Raw genomic sequence first — 20,099 nt, 5'->3', positions numbered from 1 at the left:
CTTTAAGATCAATGGGACAATGTTTAGTAGCAAATGTTTGCAGGATCAGGCCCTGAAAAAGGACTTAAATGTTATGAAGAATCTTTCCAACTCTAGTTAAATAACAAGAACTGGTGTTAGAACTCACATATTTTTTTATGTAATTATTTAGATTTACACTGAAATCTCTGTCCTTTCCTCTTGGCACTTTTACAACAACTAAAATGTATTTTATAACAATAAGAAAAGGAGTACTTGTGGCACCTTAGAGACTAACAAATTTATTAGAGCATAAGCTTTCGTGAGCTACAGCTCACTTCATACACAGCTTATGCTCTAATAAATTTGTTAGTCTCTAAGGTGCCACAAGTACTCCTTTTCTTTTTGCAAATACAGACTAACACGGCTGCTACTCTGAAACCTGTCTTTATAACAATAGAATCAGGGCATGAGGACTGACACACAACCAAGTCCTCCTCCAAATTCATAATGCACGATATTTACCTGTCACAGTAATATTAACTCTAATGTGCCCACAGCTGACTATATCAACTGTTCCTCATCCACCTCCCACCAGGGCCAGATCCAAAGCTGGCTGAAGTCAATGAGAGTCTTGCCACTGACTTCAATGGGCTTGGATCAAGCCCTGAATGTTCAAGAAAAATGAGAGACCAGTTCGGGGAGGGAATATCTTTTATTGGACCAGCTTCTGTTGGTGAGAGAAATGAGATTCCGAGCTCTTCTTCATGAAAAAAGAAGTACTTTACAGCATACCTGGAAAGTTAATTAATCCTGGCTATAGATATAAAATGATGGGGTCTAAATTGGCTGTTACCACTCAAGAAAGAGATCTTGGAGTCATTGTGGATAGTTCTCTGAAAACATCCACTCAGTGTTCAGTGGCAGTCAAAAACTGAACAGAACTGGGAATCGTTAAGAAAGCAATGATAATAAGACAGAAGATATCATATTGCCTCTATACAAATCCATGGTACACCAACACCTTGAATACTGCATGCAGATATGGTCACCCCATCTCAAAAAATATATTGGAATTGGAAAAGATTAAAAAACGGGCAGCAAAAATGATAAGTTTCAGAGTAGCAGCCGTGTTAGTCTGTATTCGCAAAAAGAAAAGGAGTACTTGTGGCACCTTAGAGACTAACAAATTTATTTGAGCATAAGCTTTCGTGAGCTACAGCTCACTTCATCGGATGAATGCAGTAGCTACTGATGTCAGAGGGCCTTGGACTTTGCGGGTGGGGGGTTGCCTGAGTGAAGAGTGTGGGATTGGACCCTAAAAAACATTGGAAGCTTTGGCATTGGTAACTAATGACTTTGCAGATGGCTCATGGAGGTGACAGTTTTAAACACTGAAGACTGAAAAACTTTATAGAGATTTCTTGTACAAACAGCATGAAACTGTCCAGATACTGCAGTCAGCTCCACCCAGGCAGACACCTGCACCCAGGAGGAGTCCAGTGGGGCTACGGTCACCTTTGTTCACAATACATTTCTGTTTCCTAAATGCACACCTTGTTTCTCTACTCTGCATGTTCTAAAGCACACACGGATTGCTAGCCAGAGCTGCAATGGAAGTCTCACCATTGACATGAATGGAAGTGCTGTTGCATAGTCAATGCTTTAACGCAAGGGGATAACATTTTGCACACTTGAATCATGACAATTCTGTCTGAGATTTGCATACAGATAAATTAATCAAAGATAATATATTAAAGAGGACAAATTAAATTCCATAACTCTCAGTTCACTGTAGAGTCAAAGGTCTCTGATGTGCTCGCTAGAATTCAGTTGTTGTATAAGGGCGATTAAACCTGCTTCACACCATAAAAGCACGTTAAGAGGCCTAGCGTCATGCACATTTGCTGGGACTTTCCTTTGCTGGCATCAGTACTGATCAGCAACTGACCTTCATTTCACTTGGCTACCCACAAAACAAGATACAGTAACTCCTCACTTACCGTTGTCATTCTGTTCCTGAAAAATGCGACTTTAAGCAAAACGATGTTAAGTGAATCCAATTTCCCCCTAAGAATTAATGTAAATGAGTGGGTTAGGTTCCAGGGAAATTTTTTTCACCAGACAAAACTCTACATATATACACACACACACACACAGAGTATAAGTTTTAAACAAACAATTTAATACTGTATATAGCAATGATGAGTGTGAAGCTTGGTTGAGGTGGGATATTTCCCAGGGAATGCCTTACTGCTAAATGATGAACTAGCATTTGGCTGAGCTCTCAAGGGTTAACACATTGTTAATGTAGCCTCACGCTCTACCCTGTGTGAGAGAGAGAGAGAGACACACGCACTGTCCCTTTAAGTACGCTGACACCACTCTAAGTACTTTGCCTTTTTAAGTAGATCAGCAAGTTGAGAGAGCAGCTGCGGCCAGCAAGCTCCCTCTGTCCTGAGCCCGGTCGTGTCCGCACCCTGCTCTATATGGAGAAGGGGTAAGTGGGGTGCAGGAGCGGGGGGGGGAGACACCCTGACATTAGTCCCTCTTCCCCCCGCCTCGCACAGTAACCAGGAGCAGCTCCAAGGCAGAGGCCAGGAGCAGTACATGGCAGTGGGGGGAGGGTCAGCTGAACTGCTGGCAATTGGTAACCAGCTAGCAGCTGCCACACAGGGAACTTAGTGGGCGGGGAGCTGATGGGGAGCTGCTGGTCCACCCTAGCTCCAAGCCCCCACCAGCTAGCTCCAATGGGCTGCTCTTCCTGCAAGCAGTGGACAAAGCAGGCGACTGCCACAACGTTCTAAGGGAGCATTGTGCAGCTTTAAACGAGCATGTTCCCTAATCGATCAGCAACTAAACAGTGTTAAAGGGGCAATGCGGTCTCTCTCTCTCTCACACAGGGTAGAGTGTGAGGCTACATTAACAGGTTTCAGAGTAGCAGCCCTGTTAGTCTATATTCGCAAAAAGAAAAGGAGTACTTGTGGCACCTTAGAGACTAACAAATTTATTAGAGCATAAGCTTTCGTGAGCTACAGCTCACTTCATCGGATGCATTTGGTGGAAAATAGAGAGGAGAGATTTATATACACACACAGAGAACATGAAACAATGGGTTTATCATACACACTGTAGGGAGAGTGATCACTTAAGATAAGCCATCACCCACAGCGGGGGGGGGGGGGGGGGGGGGGGGAGGAGGAAAACCTTCCATGGTGACAAGCAGGTAGGCTAATTCCAGCAGTTAACAAGAATATCAGAGGAACAGTGGGGGGTGGGGTGGGGGGGAGAAATACCATGGGGAAATAGTTTTACTTTGTGTAATGACTCATCCATTCCCAGTCTCTATTCAAGCCTAAGTTAATTGTATCCAGTTTGCAAATTAATTCCAATTCAGCAGTCTCTCGTTGGAGTCTGTTTTTGAAGCTTTTTTGTTGAAGTATAGCGAAAAAACTCGCACAGATACAGACAGACATCATCTTCCTCTCCAAATGCAAACAGATGGACATCATACCAAAAGGACTGAAGGTAAAAAATCCATTACAATCTACATACCACACAGACTATGCTGACAGCTTGTGCCACACACTCTCAAGGAAACTGCGGAAACACCTGATTAACATCCTCTACAGCAAACAGGGAAAGATTAAGAATGAGCTCTCAAAACTGGATACTCTCATAAAGAACCAACCTTCCACACAAACTTCCTCGTGGCTGGACTTTACAAAAACTAGACAAGCCATTTACAAAACACACTTTGATTCTCTACAAAAGAAAAAGGACACTAAGCTATCTAAACTACTATATGCCACAAGGGGCCACAACAATGGTTCCCGTAACCCACCCAGCAATATTGTTAATCTATCCAACTATACTCTTAGCCCAGCGGAAGAATCTGTCCTATCTCGGGGCCTCTCCTTTTGCCCCTCCACCCCCACGAACATGATACAGTTCTGTGGTGACCTAGAATCCTATTTTCGACGTCTCAGACTCAAGGAATATTTCCAACACACCACTGACCAACATATTAACTCACAGAGACCTTCCTGCCAACACTACAAAAAGAAGGATTCTGGGTGGACTCCTCCTGAAGGTCGAAACAGCAGCCTGGATTTCTACATAGACTGCTTCCGCCGACGTGCACGAGCTGAAATTGTGGAAAAGCAGCATCGCTTACCCCATAACCTCAGCCATGCAGAACACAGTGCCATCCACAGCCTCAGAAACAACTCTGACATCATAATCAAAAAGGCTGACAAAGGAGGTGCTGTCGTCATCATGAATAGGTCGGAGTATGAACAAGAGGCTACTAGGCAGCTCTCCAACACCACTTTCTACAAGCCATTACCCTCTGATCCCACTGAGAGTTAGCAAAAGAAAACAGCATTTGCTCAAGAAACTCCCTGAAAAAGCACAAGAACAAATCCGCACAGACACACCCCTGGAGCCCCGACCTGGGGTATTCTATCTGCTACCCAAGATCCATAAACCTGGAAATCCTGGACGCCCCATCATCTCAGGCATTGGCACCCTGACAGCAGGATTGTCTGGCTATGTAGACTCCCTCCTCAGGCCCTTCGTTACCAGCACTCCCAGCTATTTCGAGACACCACCGATTTCCTGAGGAAACTACAGTCCATTGGTGATCTTCCTAAAAACACCATCCTAGCCACTATGGATGTAGAAGCCTCTACACCAACATCCACACAAAGATGGACTACAAGCCGTCAGGAACAGTATCCCCGATACTGTCACGGCTAACCTGGTGGCAAACTTGTGACTTTGTCCTGACCCATAACTATTTCACATTTGGTGACAATGTATACCTTCAAATCAGCGGCACTGCGATGGGTACCCGCATGGCCCCACAGTATGCCAACATTTTTATGGCTGACTTAGAACAACGCTTCCTCAGCTCTCGTCCCCTAATGCCCCTACTCTACTTGTGCTACATTGATGACATCTCATCATCTGGACCCATGGCAAAGAAGCTCTTGAGGAATTCCACCATGATTTCAACAATTCCATCCCACCATCAACCTCAGCCTGACCAGTCCACACAAGAGATCCACTTCCTGGACACTACGGTGCTAATAAGCGATGGTCACATAAACACCACCTATATCGGAAACCTACTGACCGCTATTCCTACCTACATGCCTCTAGCTTTCATCCAGATCATACCACTCGATCCATTGTCTACAGCCAAGCGCTACGATATAACCGCATTTGCTCCAACCCCTCAGACAGAGACAAACACCTACAAGATCTCTATCATGCAATCCTACAACTACAATACCCACCTGCTGAAGTGAAGAAACAGATTGACAGAGCCAGAAGAGTACCCAGAAGTCACCTACTACAGGACAGGCCCAACAAAGAAACAACAGAACGCCACTAGCCATCACCTTCAGCCCCCAACTAAAACTCTCCAACGCATCATCAAGGATCTACAACCTATCCTGAGGACGAGCCATCGCTCTCAGATCTTGGGAGATAGACCAGTCCTTGCTTACAGACAGCCCCCAATCTGAAGCAAATACTCACCAGCAACCACACACCACACAACAGAACCACTAACCCAGGAACCTATCCTTGCAACAAAGCCCGTTGCCAACTCTGTCCACATATCTATTCAGGGGATACCATCATAGGGCCTAATCACATCAGCCACACTATCAGAGGCTCGTTCACCTGCGCATCTACCAATGTGATATATGCCATCATGTGCCAGCAATGCCCCTCTGCCATGTACATTGGCCAAACTGGACAGTCTCTACGTAAAAGAATGAATGGACACAAATCAGACGTCAAGAATTATAACATTCAAAAACCAGTTGGAGAACACTTCAATCTCTTGGTCACTCGATAACAGACCTAAGAGTGGCTATACTTCAACAAAAAAGCTTCAAAAACAGACTCCAACGAGAGACTGCTGAATTGGAATTAATTTGCAAACTGGATACAATTAACTTAGGCTTGAATAGAGACTGGGAATGGATGAGTCATTACACAAAGTAAAACTATTTCCCATGGTATTTCTCCCCCCACCCCACCCCCCACTGATCCTCTGATATTCTTGTTAACTGCTGGAATTAGCCTACCTGCTTGTCACCATGGAAGGTTTTCCTTTTCCCCCCCTGCTGTGGGTGATGGCTTATCTTAAGTGATCACTCTCTTACAGGTGTATGATAAACCCATTGTTTCATGTCTCTGTGTGTGTGTATATAAATCTCCCTCTGTTTTTTCCACCAAATGCATCCGATGAAGTGAGCTGTAGCTCACGAAAGCTTATGCTCTAATAAATTGTTAGTCTCTAAGGTGCCACAAGTACTCCTTTTCTTTTTGCTACATTAACAGTGTGTTAACCCTTGAGAGCTCAGCCAAATGCTAGTTCATCATTTAGCAGTAAGGCATTCCCTGGGATGACTTTAAGTGAGAAGTATTGTAGACCAATTCACAGTAATCTGCAAAAGATTGCTCTGCTCTGCAAACAGCACAGGGACAACAGTCAATCAGTGTGTATTAAGTAAATAGCAAAAGAAAGATGACTTTGAAAAATAAAAGTGTTCCATACAACTAAGATGAACATTATGAAAAGGTTGTGAGCTTCTAGAATACATAAAGGTTTAGCTAGAGAAATTAAAGCCCCAGGCCAGGATCTCAGTTCAGTATTCTTAGATACAGCCAGTTTGTGACCTGCGCCTGACCTCCGCAGCAATTAACCCTCTTCACGCTTGGCTTCCGCTATTTCAAGCGGACACAGGGCTTTTGACACTGCAGCTGAGGTAGAGAAGGAGCTGGCCTGTGGAATGGCAGGTGAACTGTAGTAACCCGATTGGTCAAACTTGCCAATATCAGTTCTGTCCAACTAGGAGAGGTTTCCACCTTACCCATCTGATTTGTAGCCCCTTTCCTGTCACAGCTCCATCCAGCCCTAGATGCAGCTGAAGAAGCTGAGTATGTGTAGATCTTTGTACAAAGTGCAGCAGCGTCACACGCATTGTTTGAGGGGACCTCTGGCATCTGATGAGAATCTGCTTGCAAGTAGCTGAACCAATTTATGAGAGAGAGAGAGCACTGCTCCCTGGGGAAAAGTGTATGAGAGACCCAGCCAGGGTCTTCATAGCTAATGAAGCACAGAGGGAAGCTTTCAGAGTAGCAGCTATGTTAGTCTGTATTCACAAAGAAAATAATACTTATGGCACCTTAGAGACTAACAAATGTATTTGAGCATAAGCTTTGTGAGCTACAGCTCACTTCATTGGATGCATACGATGAAGTGAGCTGTAGCTCATGAAAGCTTATGCTCAAATACTTTGTTAGTCTCTAAGGTGCCACAAGTACTCCTTTTCTTTTTAGAGGGAAGCTGAAATACTTGCAGGGAGCCAAGGGGAGAGAACAGGAGACTGTAACAAGATGCAGCCCAGAGGCAGCAATAATAGTGAGTGAAGGAAACAAAGAAACTGACACAGCCCCCAAGGAGAGATGATTGCTTGGGTAAGGAACTTGGATTGCTCTCATGGTTTGATTGAGCCTTGGCTTTAAACGATCATTGTAAGTTGAGGGAAGAGCTAAGCTAGTGAGTTGTTGCCAGTCACACAGCTTTCCTAATGGATGCTCGTTCCGTGGAAAGCACCATCTCTTCCATGCCACACTGCATTTGGAAATGCAGTATGTCTGGAGATAAACTGTACAGAGGGGATTGTAACCTGTATGGCAGGCATGGCTCAAAGCCACACAAGCTTTTAGTTATTATAAGAGGGGATGTGAGAACTCCATAAGAGTAAAAAGTTATATAATTTAATATAAAGTTTTGATTAGAACTCCATAAGAGTAAAAAGAAAAGGAGTACTTGTGGCACCTTAGAGACTAACAAATTTATTAGAGCATAAGCTTTCGTGAGCTACAGCTCACTTCAGCTGAGCTCACGAAAGCTTATGCTCTAATAAATTTGTTAGTCTCTAAGGTGCCACAAGTACTCCTTTTCTTTTTGCGAATACAGACTAACACGGCTGCTACTCTGAAACCTCCATAAGAGTGTCTGATTGGTGCAGACGCCAGGACAAGAGAGGTGTTATTTAGGGGATGGGAGGGGCTGTAATTAAGGGTAATGAGGTAGAACTGAGTAAGGGAAATTTTAAGGGCATGACAACACTTGCAGATGTAGAATGCTTTGAGTTAAACCAGCCTTTGGAGAGTGCAGTAGGGAAAGTGCTGCAGTCTGTCCACGCTGACGGCTTCAAGCGCACTAGTGTGGCCACATTTGCGGCCCTTGCAGCGGCATTGGGCGCAGTGCATTATGGGCAGCTATCCCACCATGCAAGTGACTGCAACGTGCTTTTCAAATGGGAGTGGGGTGGAGTGTGACAGAGTGTGTTGTGTGTATGTGAGGGGAGAGAGAGAGGTGGGTTTTAGGGGGCTGAGAGCATGTCAGCATACTGTCTTGTAAGTTCAGACAGCAGCAGACCCCCCTCCCCACCCCCGCCACCCCTTCTCTCTCACAGCATTCCACACTAATGGTTGCTTTGTCTTGAAGCAGATAAGCAGCTGGTTTTCAGAAATGGAGCTTTCAAAGGGCATATCCGCATTCTGATTCCAAAACAATGACAAGAATGGCCACTTGACTTAAGGGAATTATGGGACGTTCCTGGAGGCTGATCAGAGCGCAGTAATGCAAGACCTCATCCACACTGGCGCTGTGGCGCTCCAGCAGGGGCGCAGCAAACGTTATTCCACTCACACAGCAGCGCTGTAGCCGCGGAGTCAGAGTGTACTACGTGCCTTGCCAGTGTGGGCGGGTAGTGAGCTAGGGCGCCCGGGGCTCCTTTATTGTGCTGTAACTCGCAAGCGTAGCCAAGCCTTCAGCTGAATATCACAGACCGTCTCCTAACAGTGAGTTTTATTGGACTGTGGAATGATTGCTACTAAACCTGCTTTCTGTGTACTGTCTATTTCATGTTTGGGTGTATTTGTGTGCGTTAGATTAGTGCTGTTTTATAAGGTTCAGTAGTTGTATCCTGGCAGCTTCAGCTACTGGGAATAGCATCAAGTCTTTTGGGAAAAAATGCTTGACGCAGTGGAGAAGAAATAGGTATAGGGAGATTTGCAGACCAAGCCCTCTAGATTACATCCTATGCCATGGACAGGAGCAAAACTAAATTATCTCTTTGTGGCTCTTGCCGGGGTTTCAAGGTTGGTGGCTGGGAGAGATTCTGTGTCTGATTGTTCTCGTTTCTCTTGCAGGCCTGCGCAAGGATTTTCCTTTCCTTTCTTGACTCCAAGTGGCAGACGTTCTTATGCAAGTGAAATAGATCAGGTGAGTGTGACAGCACTTTAAAACAGCAGTCTCTGACAAGCTAGGATTTTTAACACAAAGATAGAAACCTTGTGACAAAATTCTCCTCTCTGATCTGCACTATAGAGCCAGTGTTGGACCACTCCAGCATATTCCACATTCTTTCCTAGTGTGTAGTGTCCATTGGCGGAGAAGAGCACATGCTGTTAATGGGGGAATTGAACACCCATACCAGTGTTTTTTCCACTACATTATGAACTCACTTACCAGATGGAAAGCTCCTCTCTAGGGAAGTTTATACACTGTATACAGGACTGTATACAATAATCCTGCCCTCTGTGAGTGGATTTTAGGGGCTGAATTCTTTGCTGGTGGAAATTGGTGTAGCTCCACAATATGCTACTCCGAAACCTGACCATATGTTCTGTGGCACTTTGAGGAAGAACAGGGATTTACAGCGGACACATTGCCCAGTGGTTAGGGTGCTAGCCTGGGACTCAGAAGACCTAGGTTCAGTTCTCGGCTCTGCCACTTGCTTCCTAGGTGACCTTGGGCAAGTCACTTAGTCTTTCACATCCCTATGTGTGAAATTCTTTCCTTGATTTTAAGGCCAGACAGCACCATTACGTCAGTTAGTCTGACCACCTGTATAACACAGACCCAGTTACTCTGGTACTGAGCCCACTGACTTTTGGTAATAATAGCACTTGTGGTGAGGATACAGCACTTCAAGGATTGTGCATCGCTCACACGCTCTGGTCTTGGGACCTGCCATAGATAGTGTCCTTGGTCACAGTTCCACCTTCCTACTGTGCTGGGTGCCCTGGTGTCTGGATTTCAGGGCCTGGGAGCATTTTGGTCTGTGAAGCACTTTGGGATGAAAGTGCCATGCAAATGCCAAGTAGCATTTTTCCATGTGCACAGTGCATCTCCCAAGCCCTCACCACGGGCCAGTGTTTAAAATGTGTTTTCTGACAGAAAATCTCCAGGGCCATACCAGGCACAATTATTTGTATCGCTGTAAATTACAGTTAATTAAGAGTCAGATTCTGTCCTGTGCCCTGAGTGGTGGGCAGCCATGCACCTGCTGGAGTCCTCAGGAGCACAGCGAGATCAGCCTGCCCAAATACCTCCTGGGAATCATTGGGGTGTGCTGGCTGAGCAGTACCCTCCCCCACACTCACTTTAGTGAAGGTATCGTGTGCTCCCCCCTTGGTACACAAATAGCACTGTTAGCTGATCAGGGGCATGGCCCCATCCCTCCTCATCTCCTTCCCGACAGCTAGTGTCTATCTGCTGGAGCACCAGAAGGGCTGTGCTCCCCGGTATGCTTGTGGCCAGGCATAGGGAAGGGAAAGCTGCTTGTACCCTCCCGCATTTGCACATGGCACAGGCCTGACACTATAATAATTCCTGGCTGCATTAATCACAGATGCTGCTCCAACCCCAAGTGGCTGACGGAATCTTGCGGAGAGTTCGGTCGGACTAACTAATGCCATTGTCGCTCAACCCCAGTGTGCCCTGGGGGAAGCCAAGTGTCTAGTTTTGAACAGAGGCCACGGTAAATGGTTCTTAACTAATGGTACCGATAGCAGCACCCTCTCTATGTGTAATGCCTGGCGCAAATTGGGCCAGCACATCAAACCTGGACACAGTGGCCTGGGCATATATCTAATCAAAATGGCGGAGTCAATTCCTTTGCTCCTAAAGGATGTCAGAGCACTTCACGCACCACTTACAGGGATTTGAACATCCTCCACCACTGACCTCTAGGCATTCAATGTTCTTAGGAGGAGAAGTGAATATTAACTTTCCCTTTTTGACCTTCATAATGAAAAATAGCTAGGCAAAATAATATCTTTATTAACCAACTGGTTTCCCATCCAAATATTAAATCAGTCAGATTCTGCTTAGCTTATGAGATCTGCTGAAATTGTAACTAGAGGAAAGGAGGACTTGTGGCACCTTAGAGACTAACAAATTGATTTGAGCATAAACTTTCATGAGCTACAGCTCACTTCATCGGATGTATTCAGTGGAAAATACAGTGAGGAGATTTATATACACAGAGAACATGAAACAATGGGTGTTACCATACCCACTGTAAGGAGAGTGATCAGGTAAGGTGAGCTATTACCAGTGGGGATGGGGGGGAGAACCCTTTTTTAGTGATCATCAAGGTGGCCCATTTCCAGCAGTTGACAAGAACATCTAAGGAACGGCGGGGGGAATAAACATGGGGAAATAGTTTTACTTTGTGTAATGACCCATCCACTCCCAGTCTTTATTCAAGCCTAAGTTAATTGTATCCAGTTTGAAAATTAATTCCAATTCAGCAGTCTCTCGTTGGAGTCTGTTTTTGAAGTTTTTTTGTTGAAGAATTGCCACATTTAGGTCTGTAATCGAGTGACAAAGAGATTGAAGTGTTCTCCATCTGGTTTTTGAATAATTCTTGACGTCTGATTTGTGTCCATTCATTCTTTTACATAGAGACTGTCCAGTTTGACCAATGTACATGGCAGAGAGGCATTGCTGGTACATGATGGCATATATCATATTGGTAGATGTGCAGGTGAATTAGTCTCTGATAGCGTGGCTGATGTGATTAGGCCCTATGATGGTGTCCCCTGAATAGATATGTGGACACAATTGGCAACGGGCTTTGTTGCAAGGATAGGTTCCTGGGTTAGTGGTTCTGTTGTGTGGTGTGTGGTTGCTGGTGAGTATTTGCTTCAGGTTGGGGGGCTGTCTGTAAGCAAGGACTGGCCTGTCTCCCAAGATCTATGAGAGTGATGGGTCGTCCTTCAGGATAGGCTGTAGATCCTTTGATGATGGAGAGGTTTTAGTTGCGGGCTGAAGGTGATGGCTAGTGGCGTTCTGTTGTTTTCTTTGTTGGGCCTGTCCTGTAGTAGGTGACTTCTGGGTACTCTTCTGGCTCTGTCAGTCCCAATGTGATATATGTGAGCGTATTTGGTCACTCGATTACAGACCTAAAAGTTGCAATTCTTCAACAAAAAAACTTCAGAAACAGACTCCAACTAGAGACTGCTGAATTGGAATTAATTTGCAAACTGGATACAATTAACTTAGGCTTGAATAGAGACTGGGAGTGGATGGGTCATTAAACAAAGTAAAACTATTTCCCCATGTTTATTTCCGCCCCTCCCCCCCGTTCCTCAAATGTTCTTGTCAACTGCTGGAAATGGGCCACCTTGATGATCACTACAAAAGGGTTCTCCCCCCCCCCCCCCGCGCTCTCCTGCTGGTAATAGCTCACCTTATAGATCACTCTCCTTATAGTGAGTATGGTAACACCCGTTGTTTCATGTTCTCTGTGAATGTAAATCTCCCCACTGTATTTTTCACTGAATGCATCTGAAGAAGTGAGCTGTAGCTCACGAAAGCTTATGCTCAAATAAGTTTGTTAGTCTCGAAGGTGCCACAAATCCTCCTGTTCTTTTTGCGGATACAGACTAACACAGCTGCTACTCTGAAACCTGTAACTAGAGGGGTTGTGTGTTATAGGTTGGCCACAGGAAACAAGCAGTGAGTAGGATTAAACTACAACCTTTCTTTAATCACATTGACATATTTCTCCCGCTGTAAATTCATGTTTGCATATTGCATTTATTCATTCCTGCGCGGTTCAGCTAACCCTGAATACAGCAAGGGAGTTCAAGGTTTGGAAAGCATCTGAGCTTTGTTGGTAACTCTTTATCGTATTTTCAGGCATTATTTCTAGATGTATGTGAACTGCTGTAGGGGTTGTCTGGTCTCTGTTCTGCTAGAGCCTATCACCATTGGATGCTGAGCCATTCTCCCGGTCTGGGGTGACGTTAATCCCTGCCTCTCACAGAAATTTGTGAAGAGCTAATATTTGGTGCCTTTGGGATGTGCCAGATTCCACCAACTGGCCCACAGTTGGGAGGACATCCCTGGGAGAGGATGCCTCTAACCTCATATATGGGTTTTATCCCTGCTCTGCAATTCACTTGTTTCAAACATTCTCTTTCAATATGTTTTATTTATTTTATCTCGTTTTACAGATTGGTAGCAAAGCTGTGCTCATTACTGGCTGTGACTCAGGATTTGGGTTCTCTTTAGCCAAACACCTGCACTCCAAAGGCTTCATTGTCTTTGCTGGCTGCCTGTTTAAGGTAGGGAAGTAAAAGAGCTTGGTCCTTCATCTAACGCACGTGCATTGTAACACACTGCACAATTTCCGATCCGTGGGTGTCACACCAGGAAATGACACAAGCATTTGTTTCACTTCCATGAGAATCAGAGATGGGCCTGGACCAGAACCCCAGAGCTACCCATCCTGAGATCTGGGGGAATTACACATCTGAATTCAGATCCAAATGTTATTGCTCTGAGCCAATTTAAAAATGGGCCAGAACCTAAAAACTGGACACAGTGACTTGGGACTGTCTCAAATCAGAATGTTGGAGTCAATTCCGGGCTGGGTCTTTGGACCTAATCTGATAAAGCCTATTTATTTAAAGTGTATTTTGATATATTAGTTCACCCACCCCCCGACCCTCTGGTGACTAGATGACACATGGTGCAAATTTACTATTTTCCAGAATCAGAGGTACATCTAATCCCCAGTGTAAATCAGGAGTGACTCAAGTGAAGGCAGTAGTACTGATGGAAGTGAAGTCAATTCCTAGGTATTTTAGTCAAATTCTGTCCTGATTTCCCTGTTTATTACAGTGAGAGTTTCAATGGGGTGTAAGACAGGCCAGAATTCAGACCACTGTGTCAGCGTGAGGCCCTGGAATGGTTTCCTTTGCTGGATGGCAGCAAAGCCAACCAGTTTCCTGTGAGAACATACTTTGTTCTCAGTAGGATGCCAAAGAGTGGTTTGCCTATTTTAAAGCATGTATCAGCTGTAACTGTGCCCACGTCCAAATTATTTGCTTCAAAGAGACACTGCCAGGTACTTTTAGAATGTTTTTAATATAATTGCCTCGTTTTTGCCTTTTCATTTATTTTTTTTAATTGTATAATTTTTTCCCCCTCCTGCATTGTTTCAAATGAAGGAAATTTGTTTTTCAGCATCTCTGTCAATTGTGGTAGTGCAGCTCTGGAAAAGGGGTTTATTTATTAACTCCAGCTCCCTCTACTGGCTCTGCAGCAAAAGAACATAAGAGTACTGTAGGTCCATGGAAACTGTTGCTTGTTTTAAAACTACCTGAAGGACAGAACAGTGGCCGCTTGTTTTCTGAGTATTTCTACTGAGCTTTGCAATAAAAGATGAACATTATGGTCTGTCAGAGTAGTCTGTTGCAGAGCTAAAGATTAAAACAACGAGGAGTCTGGTGGCACCGTAAAGACTAACAGATTTATTTGGGCATAAGCTTTTGTGGGTGAAATACTTCTTCAGTGGTGGGGTTTTACCCTTGAAACCTTATGCCCAAATAAATCACTTAGTCTTTTAAGTGCCACTGGACTCCTTGTTGTTTTTGTGGATACAGACTAACATGGCTACCCCTCTGATACTAAAAATGAAAGAGATGTAGAATGAACATCAGCACCTGGGCAGATCTGGCCAAAATGTTGAGAAGCAACTAGTAATTTTGGGGGCCTTGGTTTTTAGCTGCCAACCGGAGAGACCTTAAAGGGGCGGATGTTCAGAGGGTGGGTGATCTGCACTGTCTGAAACTCAGGATCCTTTATGGTGTCTCAAGCTGGGCACCTGCAATCTCTGTCACTTTGGAAACCCTTGGCCTGTGACAATTTCCACATAAGCCATGTTTTGGGCCTGAACTGCCTGGCAGTGGCTCTGGAAGCTACAAGAGGCTCCAATAGCTTCCAATGCTCGGCAGAGCGTTTTCCACATAATGCCTCCCCCTCAGGAATTAAATATAGCACTTTCTGCTAGACTCCCCTTCGTGTGTTCTTCAAAGAGTGAGACCATAGCAAGTGCTGCCAACAGGCCTTCAGGGGGGTTATCTGCAGAAAAGTGACTGTGACAATGGCAAAAGCCTACTCAGCAGATCTGCTCCCAGTGAGTCTTCAAGTCAAATCCTGACATTATGGACTAATCCAAGTTTCTGTTGTTAGCTGTACTGGTTCTGCAGGACTATGGGAGAGAGACCTGAATTTGATTCATGCCTCAAGCATCATTAGCAAAACTGAGCAAACTTCTGATTACAGAATGATTATACTGGTGATGATCTTAGAGGCAGAAAGAAACCCAGCACAGTTTTCAGATCCCAGGTAGAATTTCTAGAGGTGGGAATAAGAAGTATGTAAATTAAGTGAATTGATCTAGAAGTGATTGATGGAAAATGAATGCAATACTTCAGAGTATACTTTGCAGAGTATAGCTGCACTTCAAGGCCATAGGTTTGATTGACAATGTTTTTCCCCGGCCTCCTCTATATGCAAATGAATAGAGCGTGTGCAATGAACATCTGGTGCTACTTTTTAATTAGTCAAAAACTTCTATGGGGGTCAAACCCTGAGCTCCTTGCTTGATTTTTACACAGGGAAACTCAAACTGCAGTCAGGGAGAATTTTGTCTTGAATGAGGAATGAGTGGAAACCAAGTAAGCAGCTGAGGATCTACCACCATGGTTCTATAAACGCATCATTTCACAACCAGGTGCTTCCAAACATTTTGATTCCTTGCCAAAGATAATAGCAGCTTGGATCCAAGCAAGCATCACCCTGCAGCAGCCTTATTTCACCTCTTTGGTTGATAGTTATAGGAGCCAGATGACACAAGATGAAGAAGGCATTTTTCCAGCAACATATCTGTCTCCATTGGACCTCTCTGATATCTACACAGCTGCCAGGAGTGTCATGGAGTCCTTGCTTGCTTTGCTCTCACGTGCTCAGGCCTTATGGCGTTGTTGGGGGTGAGTAGTAGCCAAGGGAATGGGGTAGCAAATGAGCATGTGAACAGTTTATTGAGAGGCCTATAGGATGGCACAGGAGACTCCCAGGGCTCGAAGATAAAATGCTGCACTGCAGGGCCACCATGACCAGGCTGATGGGGCCACCAAGTCATAGCCCAGGGGCACTGGAGTGTAACCGGGAAACAGAAAGATAGCAGCAGGGTTCAGATCCGGGGCTGAAATCTTGCCCCTGTAGAGCCAGCATGCAATGGGGAAAATGGCATAGACAGCATCTCCTCTCCACATACCAGAGGGCAGGATGTCTGGATACTGCTCCAGAGGGCACTAGGAGATGGAAACAGAGTACCGCGCCAGCCAATGCACCGTATCCCCAAAAGGGCATAGTCTGCTGGCAAGGGCGTCTGCGATCAGCACAAGTAACTCTGCTCCTTTCCAGAGGAGCAGCACTACATCCTTGTGTCCCCTGGCCACTGCTTGTTCTCCACCCTGGCCATCAGGATCCCACCCTTTGTCCCTTTCTCAGCACTGGTCAATGTGGGGTTTAGCTCAACATGTTAGGTGGGGGGACGGAAGAATCTGGGCCTGCCAAGGTAGCTCTGTAGCCGTGGGAGGGAGAAGGGGCAGTGGTGAAGTGCCCAGGAGACCTTACGATGCTGAAGAGTATCTCTAGAAGTAGCTGTGGCACAGAGGCCTGGGGGCTGTGCAGTGGGAACTGGATTCTCACAAAAGATGCCTGTTTCTCTGTGTAGTCCTGGCCAGTACCTCCATCACTTGGTGACATGGTCATTGTGACCCACCCCACTGAACCTGGGCTGCAGGATTTTCTTCTCTCGGAGTTGATTTCCCAGCTTTTCCAAGGTTTGCCATGGGGGCAGGGAGAGGTATTTTTTGTTTCACTTGTCTTCTCTTTCTTCTTCTGGCCCTGTCTTCTGATTGTGAGGAATTTGGATGCTTGCATTTTGTGACTTCTTCCTGGCATCTCTAGATGTGCTGTTTGTGTGTTGTTTGACCTTTTTGGCCTACACACTGACCTCAGCACCACCTGTGTTTGAGCAAGCAACCAACGTCTGCACTAAGCTGTCTTTCCAATCACAATCAAAACAAGCAATCCAAAAAGCCACACATGGGTCTAAACGTCCTGCATTTTCATATGCATCTCTGCAGAATGTTTCTGTGTGAATCAAGCACATGATGCCTTCTTATAAGGACAAATACTAATCACTACTAACACTGCCCACACTGGAACAGGAGAGACATGCCAAGGAAAGATGGAGAAGAGAATAGACAAGACATCGGAGATGTGAGTTAATGAACTCCAGAGAAATCCTACCACGAACCAGAGCAGATGAGGCCTGGGAAAGGAGGAGCCTTCAGGAGAATCCTTGGAAGAAGCAGAAGCGCAGGGACTTAGGGATCTGCGGCCATCATTCTGCCAACACAGTGAGATGTTGGGATTGGACAGATGGGAGGATCAGCCTTCTGGTTGAGTGGGCTCCAAGCTAGGGGAAAGGTAGGCTGAGGGTATGTCTGCCCTATGGAGACTATCAGCATTGCTGTGTCGGCATAGCCCCGTAGTGTAGACACAGCCTACACCGATGGAAGGGGTTGTTCTGTTGGTGCAGGAACACCACCTCCCTGTGTTGATGGAAGCACGGAATAGCTACATCCATCAGGGATCTGGGGTTTTCACGCCCATGACCGGTGTAGTTTATGTTGATATCACTTCCAAGTAGAGGCCAACCCTCAGTCTCAGGGAGAACGTAGGCGGTGGATAGCCTGCCCAGGGAAGCAGGGGAAGCTCTGTCACTTGGGCTATTTAGAACTAGACAGTACAAAGCACTGGAGAATGTGCCACAGAAACTGGCCTGCCCCAGCATTGTGGGCTGGGTGCTCTGACAGGTCTCTCCCAGCTCTCTCATCTACAAGTCTAGAGAGGAGAGTGAGGGCAGTTTTATTCTCTCAGGGATATTTTGCCAAATCAGTTGTAAAAGGTCAGAAGAGAAGAGCCCTAAAGTGCTTGCATATTAATGCTAACCAGCAGGGAACTAATGCAGAGCCAGCTAGAGAGGGTACAGCAGGAAGGAGACCGGAGCTCAGCTGCTGTCACACAAGGGACGAGCTGTGTGACTGGCTTGTGCAGAAGAAAAAGAGAACTGTTTCCTGATGACATGTTGTGGAGCTGAGGCAGAGGGAGTTTCTCGCAATGAGGAGAGGACACAAGGCTTTTTCAAGCCAGACTTTCACCATCGGCACCAAGGGATCTGTGCAATGGCCAGCGCTGTCCTGTAGCTAGTGCTGTCTTGCCAGTCAAGGGACTGGTCCTGAGAAGGGATGAGCCTGTGAAACTCACGGCCACCTCTCAGCATCAGGTCCAAACCGTGCTGCTGACACCATGTGGAGAGGGAGGAGCTGCAGCGTGTGCTGGGGGACAGGAGGCAAGAGCAGAGAGAGCTTAGAATACAGTGTAAAACATGACCGAATGAGAGTCCAGGTGGATACGTGAACACTGCCCACATTTCCACACCGCTGGGGGAACCGCTCGGAGCAGACATATTGATGAGAGTGAGCTTGCTGGGAAAGAGGTGTGTAATAAAAGGATGCAGTGAGAGTAAATGCAGCCAAGGGGATGTGCCCATGGGTGATCTCTGGAGCAGTGTCATCAGTTTGGAGTGTCCTGCTGCCGGCTGGCCTGGATCAGCTGGAGAGAAGGGCAGTAAACATGGTGAAGGGGTTAGGATGTAAATTCTGAAAGGACCCACTGAGGGGATTGGGCATGTTCAGCTGAGAAGAAAGGTACCAAGGAGGGGAGATAGGAACAGGGAGGGAGTGATCAGGAGTCGGCCCTGGGGAGAGCCTCTTCCACGGTCTATCTGTTCTGGGAAAACTGCTGAGAGAGAGAGAGGGACAGCCAGGTTCTTTGGCCTCGAGGCACCATCCTGAGCAGTAGCAGGGCCACAAGCACCTCTGATCTGCACGTTCACCTCTGTGTGCGAGAACCCTGCATAGCCAGTGGCTTATAAGAAAGAAGGGTGCAGAGATGCCCACACATTATAAGGGGCTGGACTAGATGCCCCATTGCCCTTCCAGCCCTGATTCTGTGATTAAGGACGGGTTTGTGTTAAGCTTACAGCCACTCTCGCTGCTGGGTGATTTTCTGCACACGATATGTTATCGTTTTCCAGCCGAACGTGAATCTTAAAGAGCAAGTCTCAACTCAACTCAGCTGAGTTACTTGCCCAAAGGAAGGAGGGACCCAGCCCCCTTTTGCTCTCAGTGTGGGGCATTACCCAAGCCCCATAAGTCTGAGTCATGTGGAAGTAACATCTCGCACTCTCTCTTTCCCTCAGAAAGGAGCAGTTCTTCAAAGCAGATTCAGTGGGAGACTCAGCAGCCAGGGCTAATGGTCAGGGGAGGGTCTCCCAGAGGGATATTCTTCCAGGGAGAGTAACTCCCTCCTTATGGAAAGAGCTTTCCCCTCCACCCCAGAGCTGCAGGGGCAAGCCAGCCATCCAGTAACCGCCCACTGAACTCTCATGGTTTTCTTTTAGCGGCTGCCTTAGCCCTTTTCTTCTTTCACAAACTTCACACAAGTCCCAAACAGATGTAAACTGATTTCTTTCCTCTGCCTAGGACCAAGGAAAAGCAGGTTCTCAAGAACTGGACAATATGAAGAGTGAGCGAATGAGAACTATCCAGCTCAATGTCTGCAACAGTCAAGAGATTGACCGAGCGGTGGAGCGTATGGGTGCCAGTTTGAAGGACCCCCAGAAAGGGGGAGGTTGTTCATTGGGTTTTGTGTCACAGATTTACACGGAAGGAGCTCTCTTGGCTTGAGCCTCAAGTGATTTTCAGGGCAGGCTCCAAAAGCTGTGTGTGAAGGGGATAAAGCTTCAAGCAGCAGCAGTGCTGAGCAGGCTCCCATCCAGACCCCCAGATCACTATGAGACTCTCTGTCACAAAGATTAAAAGTAGCC

At 46.1% G+C, this 20,099-nt stretch overlaps 1 protein-coding gene across 1 annotated transcript in view; it reads left to right on the top strand.

Moving 5' to 3' along the window:
* Window positions 1-20,099, top strand: part of BDH1 (3-hydroxybutyrate dehydrogenase 1) — a 45,093-nt gene that overhangs the window by 11,529 nt on the left and 13,465 nt on the right. The window contains 3 exon segments of the mRNA XM_038417800.2: window positions 9,205-9,277; window positions 13,303-13,413; window positions 19,756-19,897. Of these exon segments, the coding sequence (XP_038273728.2) occupies window positions 9,205-9,277; window positions 13,303-13,413; window positions 19,756-19,897 (326 nt within the window).

This window comes from Dermochelys coriacea, chromosome 9 (genome assembly GCF_009764565.3).
Source record: "Dermochelys coriacea isolate rDerCor1 chromosome 9, rDerCor1.pri.v4, whole genome shotgun sequence".
Lineage (NCBI taxonomy): Eukaryota > Metazoa > Chordata > Testudines > Dermochelyidae > Dermochelys > Dermochelys coriacea.
This window is presented reverse-complemented; position numbering and strand designations above follow the sequence as displayed.